Here is a 7,009-nt window from a genome sequence, read left to right as displayed (position 1 = left end):
TCCCTACAATGCAAGAATGTTTTGCATTCAAAAGCTTGTCTAACTGTGTCCCGGCTATGCAGTTGGGCCAGTAAGATATCACCCTAAGCCATCCTTGCCTCTTGCATTTGTTTATGAGACCTTATTTAGTATGGGGAGAGCATAGTAAATGCAGTAGCTATTTTTAAGCAAGGAGGGAAATTGATCCAGTCTACTATAGACATGCACGTCTGATCTGAATAGCAGACAAGGCTTCAGAACAAATTTTGAGGGAAAGATTAATTAGATATAGAAATGAAGGGAGAATGGGATAAAGATGCAGCATGCGTTTATCAAAGGCAAGACTATTATCCCTGATATAACTAATTGTTGATACAAAGGAGGTGCGGTAGATCCGTGCTCTGGTAAGAAGCTATGTATTTAAAACCAAATTTGAACTAAATGAGAGTGTACTGATGAAATTTGCAGACAATAAAAAACTGGGAGGGGTTGCAAACACTTTGGAGGGTAGGATTAAAATTCAAAGGGGCCTTGGTAAATTGGAGAACTGGGCTGAAGAGATCAAAATGAAATTCAGCTAGGATCAATGTAAGATGCTACACGTAGGGCACATCTACATGCGTGCCAGACTCTGCAGTTCTTAAGTACTTGCTTAAGCCACATGGGTTTTTTCCCATGCTACTGTGTAGTAGCAATGAGCTACTGTGCAGTAGTGTTGGTGTCACAGTTCGTGCCCGCCAGCGCTACGTTACTGTAGCAATGAGCTGCGCGACATAGCTCACTGCTATGATGACGTACCATCTGATGTAGATGTGCCCGTAAGGAAGAAAGCAGGTGTACAAATAAAGAATGGAGGAGAGGAGGGCAGTAGTCAGGCTGTAGCACTGCTGAGAAGGATCTGGGGCTTATGGTAGGTCACACATTCAACATGAGTCAACTCTGTGATACTGTTGTAAAAACGGCACGTGCCATTTTGGGTTGCATTACCAGAACGTTTACATGCATGACATAAGAGTTGATAGGACCAACCATTTTCATGATGGTGAAGTCTCAGTTGAAGCAATATGTTGAGCCTTGGGCATTAATTGTAAGAAGGATGATGATAAACTGGGAAGGGTCCTAAGGTGAACAACAAATGATGAGGGTGGAAAGCAAGCTGTATGAGGAAAGAAGGAAGTGTCTGTGTTTAGTTTGGAGAAAATGAAGCTATTGTGGAAAAGGACATCATGATAGCAGTCTTCAAATATTTGAAAGGCTGCCTGCCTTCTGATTCCATCATTAGAAGACTAGCTGTGTCAGTCTTAGGCAGATTCAGTGGTATGTAATTTTCCAAAAATTGGGGACATTTGTTCTTGGAATATGTGGCTAAATGTTGCTTATTCAGAATTCTTGGTAATTTGGGTTCAAATAATTGGAGGTTAGCAGTACTGATGGTGGGGTGTTTAGCACAGTAGCTCTGTAGGATGAATACACAAATGAAGATGCATTTCATTAGGAATATGATAAAGTTATGGTGTTGGTAGCAGTACTACTGAATCTCATGATTTTATTCTCAGTATCACAGTACTTGACTTTTCTACCTCAAAGCCTTGAAACCTAGGTTGAAAACAGATGTCCGCTTTGGAGCATAATCAGCTGTGCCATAATATGTCATGGCAGACCTGAGCTGCTACAAGAATTTCTAACAGGTGTTGCCAGTGCTGCCACCCTCCAGGGTCTGTCCCCTGCCCCTCCCAGGGCTTCAGGGGCCTGGTCCTGGGGAAAAAGGGCCCTGGGTGCTCTGCTCCAGCTTGAGGCTTCCCGCTTGCAGATGCACCCGTGTGATAGGGCTCAGGGGAATCTCCCTGCAAAGCATGGAGGGGGGAAGTCCTGCAGGATTTCTTCCTTCTGTGTTTGCAGACTGGATGCTGGAGAGTCGCTCTGTAGGGGGATTCAAGTGAAGAGTGGGGAGCTCCCATAGGGGTCCCCCCCATGCTGATACACTGCACCATGACTCAGAACATGGCAGCATGATAGGCACGCCAGGGCCTGGTGCACTTTTCTCATTTTTCTCACTGTCACGCCCCAGGTCAAGGCACCATGTGCAAGAGAAGGGGGGGAAGCCCTACTGGACTTCTCCCTTCCGTGCTTTGCAGACGTGCAACACAGGCACACCTATATGGAGGCGCCTCCCTGCTCCAGTATCAAGACCGTTTCAAAGAGAACCTGTCTGCTAAGCGTGCTTGTGTCTCCCAACTTCTCCGCAGGGTTTGGCGCAGCTGTGTGTGACAATTGAAGAATGCTGGGACCACGATGCAGAGGCCCGACTCTCAGCAGGCTGTGTCGAAGAGCGTATTTCTCAGATCCGCAAATCGGTAAACGGCACTACCTCGGACTGCCTCGTTTCCATCGTGACGTCCGTCACAAATGTGGACTTGCCGCCCAAAGAGTCTAGTATCTAAGTCCTGGTTCGCTTTTTTTTCCAGACTCAGTGGATTTAAAGAAAAAACAAAAGTGAAAAAACAAAACAAAACAAAAACCCAACAAACACATGAATGCAGCTGCTATTTTATCTTGACTTTTTATTATTATTATTGTTATTATTATTATTTTTTTGGATCGGATCATTTTTACCAGCACATTGCTCTACTGTATTAAAAAAAAAAATGGACATCTCAGCAAGCATTCAGGCGCCGACTAATGAATGCAGAAAAGGTGCAGGTACCTCAGAACCTCAACAAACTCGCTTCAGTTTTGTTTTTAATTCAGTTTTCTGGGTTTCTCTTTATTGGTCTGTCTTCTACACAGAGCATCTGTGACGTAAAGGAAAACCACCTACCATCTTAGAAAACACAATGCTGCAAACTTTGGAGAAAACTTAAGACTGTTACATAAGATTACACCTTCCTCAAAAGGATATTTTCCCCTGTTTTATTTCCCCCCCACTTCTTTCTTTCTTTTTTTTTTTTTAAGACAGTGAGCTTCAAAAAAAAAAAAAAACAGCAGATGTGTCTTTTACGGATCTAACGGGTGTCATTGTAACATGGGAGAAAAAAAAGAAACCGGAAAGCGAATGTTAACTCTTTGATGGCAGAGTTGAAGGGGGGAGTCTAGAATAGGGGTTGGGGGAGAGCGACGTTGGACTTTGCAGCATTTGGAGAAACATCATTTGCTATGGAGCTACTTCTCAGGTAACCAGTTAACGAGGGGAAGGACATTTTTGAGGCAGAGTATTATTCACTGCAGTGCATGGAGAAAGTTGGGTTAAAGAGCCAATGGCATAAGCAAGGCACTAGTTCTTTCTTCCTCCACTATCTCAGGCTTGGGTGTTAAAAGAACAACAGTGACAAAGACCACGCTTGAGTTTTATTTTCTAAACCCCAGGTAATAAGGGGAGGAAAGTGCTTTTAAGCAGCATAACTAAGAGGGAACTAAGTGTGTTCTCAGAAATGCCATGTGAAGTATGTACTGGAAGAGTTGAAAGCATTTGCATCTTGCTTTAAATACTGTAGCAGTTCAGGGAAAAAGGCCTCAGGGTTGGATGACTGCTTAGCCCCAGCTACTAGTGTAGATGGATAAAAGGAAAAAAAAAAGTATGAATTTCTGGAGGGAGAAACACATGACCTGGGCCAATGACAGACAACTGCTGTAGCACCCAAGAAGTATATGAATTGTACAGTTATAGATCACAAGGAGTGGACCGAGCAGCAGTGGTGTTTATCATAGCATCTTTTAAACTGGTTTCTTTGATGCTGCTTTCTCCTTACTCTGTGACTAAACTCTTTTTGTCTTAAAGTGGTGCATATTTTAAAATACCGTTACTCTATTATGCCATAAACTTGCTCTAGTCAGTGAATGTTCCTAATGCTGCTGATTCAACATTTAAATATTTTTTTAATTTGCAAAACATGCAATGTTTGAGAAGAAGAAAAAAAACAAACAACAAAACACACACACACACGTTACGCGGCTTTCGAGGTTTAAACTGAAAAAAAAAAATTAAACTTCACGACCACAGACCACCTCAAACCAGAAATACCTCAGAATTTTCTACTTGTATGAGTTTTATTATATATTTTGTTAGTTGTGTTGTCTTGTAGTAAGTATATTTTAATGTAAGTTGGCTTTTATGACAAGGGAGTTTTAAAAAAAGAAAAAAAAAGAAAAAAAGTTCCAAAATCTTTTAGGAAGTGTTACCATTTTTTTTTTGGTTTTGTTTTATAAAGCACCATTGTAAATAACTGTATACAGTTGTAGAATAACTGCCTATATAAGGTACCTGGGCATTATTCACTCTTGTTTGTGAAGACTGTTTCCATTCTGTGTTATTTTGTTCGGTCTGTTTTAGTGAAAGGACAGTACATCTTTTTATTACGTGTTTTACTTTTTCTCAGCCTATGAAATCAATATGAACATCAGTGTCTTGCTAGACTAACAAAGTTATCCTTATTTGATTGCCAGGACTTTTAAACTTTTGTTTGCATTGATGCCAAAATACAATCCTAAACTAATTACCCTGTTAAAATATACAAATTGGTATTAGAGAAACAGATTGGGCATTTTGTCATACACAGATTGTCAACAGGGAATGTTAGTGTAGGTGTCATTTTTCAGCAAACAAAATTACCAATTGGAAGAATAAAGTATAACGCTGAATATATTTCTCAAAAGTGTAGCTTTAAAAAAAAAACCCACCACACTAGAGTCCACAAAAGGACAAAGTCCTTTTTCTTGGAGAGAAACAGATAATTGCCTTAACTTATAAAGTCTTAAACTATTCTTTCAAGTTAATGAATGTATATGTGCATATTAATACATACACACATGTAAGTGTATTTGCTTGTGCATGTGTGTGGCAGTTTCTGATTCTTAATGTGATCCTGTACAGAACATGTTAACAAAAACAGAAGCAAAATCATACCATTCTGGCACACTTCATGCCCCTGTTAGGGGAAGAGGGGGGTAACAACTTTGGCAGTGATGCTACAAACACACTTACGCTGAACGATAGGCATGCAAATAGCTTTATTGATGTCAACAGCACTATTTACATGCTGCAAGTGAAGCATATGCCTATGTTTGCAGGATCAGTGTCTGTCTTTTGTCCTTTGAGTACACTTGTGCACTGAGATATATATATACACACACACGCATTTGATGCTTTGGAAAAGTGATGTAAGCTTTGGGGGGGTGGGAGTTTAGCGCGAAGACTGAATAAACTAGTTTTTTTGGGGGGGGTTCTCTGTATAGGGGAGTCGGTTCAGATTGTTACAGAAAGAAAAAAGCTGTACTGTCTTTTAACTATTCTGATCTGTGTGCTGTTTTGGATTTTTTTTCCTTCAGCATTAATGTGTAAAAGCTAAAACGGGCTTGTTACAGCAGTTGCTTTTTCCAAACATGATTTCGTTAAGAAGCTTTAAAGTATTTATTGAAAGTGCCATATGATTTTAATAGCCTATTAGACGGTGTCTTCAACCTTCTCCTCGAGACAGCATAAGCAAAACCTCTTACCACATGTAGCTTCTTTTACTGCAGGGAACTGTAAGGACATACAAACTTCGATCACATGCGGATTGAGATGTACTGGCATTTTCCCTGGCTTAACAGTTCCTTACAGATCATTTTACTAAATTATGTCTAGAGTTGGTTAGAGGAAGTTTCTGAAGTGCATGCGTGTCCAATTAGAAATGTTAAGGGCAACTGTGGGGCGGGTGGGTGTGCACATCTATCTCTTGACTACTTACAAACATGCACCAGTTCAGCTAAACGTGTTAAATATGTGTTTGTTAAATTGGTGCAACGCTTTCATGTAGATGATCCCTGATGGTCTCAGCTGCCTAATTTTCTAAAGACCAAGCAGATAATTTAATGTCTGCATTCTGACATTGGAATTGTCCATTTTATTACATTCACTTAAATGTCGTTCAGTACTGTAAAGGCATTTCCCAATTTAGCAATAAGCTGTATTCACAGCTGTAGTCTTCATAAGCAACAGTTTTCATCCAACACTCTTTTAAATCAGATTGGTTCAACCAGGTATTAATTGTGAAGTACTAGTGATTGCCATGTATGCAGGCAAAGATAGAAGCCTACATAAAATATGCTCTTTAAAAGTTTCCTTGCAGAATCCAAAAGTGGGTCACTCCATTTATAATTTATAGTTTAATATTAATCGGAAATAACCTAAATGGCAATGATAATAGTAAAAGTTTCCTCGACCTCAGAGCCAAGATTTTACCCTTTATTTTAGTTGTCAAGAATGTATCAGGATTTGGGTTGGAGTGGTATTGTGGCCAGGAAATATGAGAAGCAAGGGTTTTTTTTGGTGATATCTTTCATTGAACCAATTGCATAGTTGGGAGAGATGTTAGACAAGCTTTCCAGCACAAGGTGCCCTTCCTCAAAGCTGGGAAGGAAGCAGGTCTAGCCTAAGCTAAATACTAGATAAAAGTGGCCTGTGTTTTAACTCCATATGTAAAAGAAAAAGAAAAAAAGAGTGGAAGAGGTTGTAAACCTGGAGCAAAGAAGTTATCGCAAGGAGCTGCAAAATGAGATGTGCAGCTGAAGAGATAAGCTAATTATGTAAAAGAAAAGCCCATTCAGAAGGGAAATAGGGTCTTTATTATCTATGGAGTGCAGAGAGGTTAACAGAAACAGCAGTTCAATTCTAACGAGTCGGGAAACGGTAGTGTATGTTTAGTCCGTGGTCTTTAGCGTCCAGTAAAGCTGTGAGTGTTTGTCCCCAGGCCCTGTGTTTGTGTGTTCGGTACAGGAGTGGTGCTTAACTTTCAGGAGCGGTGCAGCCCTGTCGGATTCCAACGAATCTGCAAATTTTGCTAAATACCTTGTCACAAGGACGTGAAAAAGGAAGGTAGATTTCTCTTGAATGTACGGACCGTGAAGTCAGGACAGAGAGACTGTCCTTGAAACATGTTCTCCCACAAGTGCTTTGGGTGGTCCTGTCCTGCATCCTTTTTCTGAGAGCAGAGCATAGCGCCTGTTTCCTTCCACCCGCATGGGCCTCGGATGTAGCGTGCCACATTCGGTAGAC

At 40.7% G+C, this 7,009-nt stretch overlaps 1 protein-coding gene across 2 annotated transcripts in view; it reads left to right on the top strand.

Moving 5' to 3' along the window:
- Positions 1-7,009, top strand: part of ACVR2B (activin A receptor type 2B) — a 138,290-nt gene extending 131,281 nt beyond the window's left edge. For both annotated transcript variants that reach the window (XM_025200452.1, XM_025200453.1), the window contains exon 11: positions 2,226-7,009. In XM_025200452.1, coding sequence (XP_025056237.1) covers positions 2,226-2,420 — 195 coding nt within the window. In that variant the 3' untranslated portion in view covers positions 2,421-7,009. The remainder of the gene's footprint in view (positions 1-2,225) is intronic.

This window comes from Alligator sinensis, unplaced genomic scaffold, assembly GCF_000455745.1.
Source record: "Alligator sinensis unplaced genomic scaffold, ASM45574v1 scaffold599_1, whole genome shotgun sequence".
Classification (NCBI taxonomy): domain Eukaryota; kingdom Metazoa; phylum Chordata; order Crocodylia; family Alligatoridae; genus Alligator; species Alligator sinensis.
Note: the sequence above shows the minus strand (reverse complement) of the source record. Positions and strands in the feature narration are given on the sequence as shown.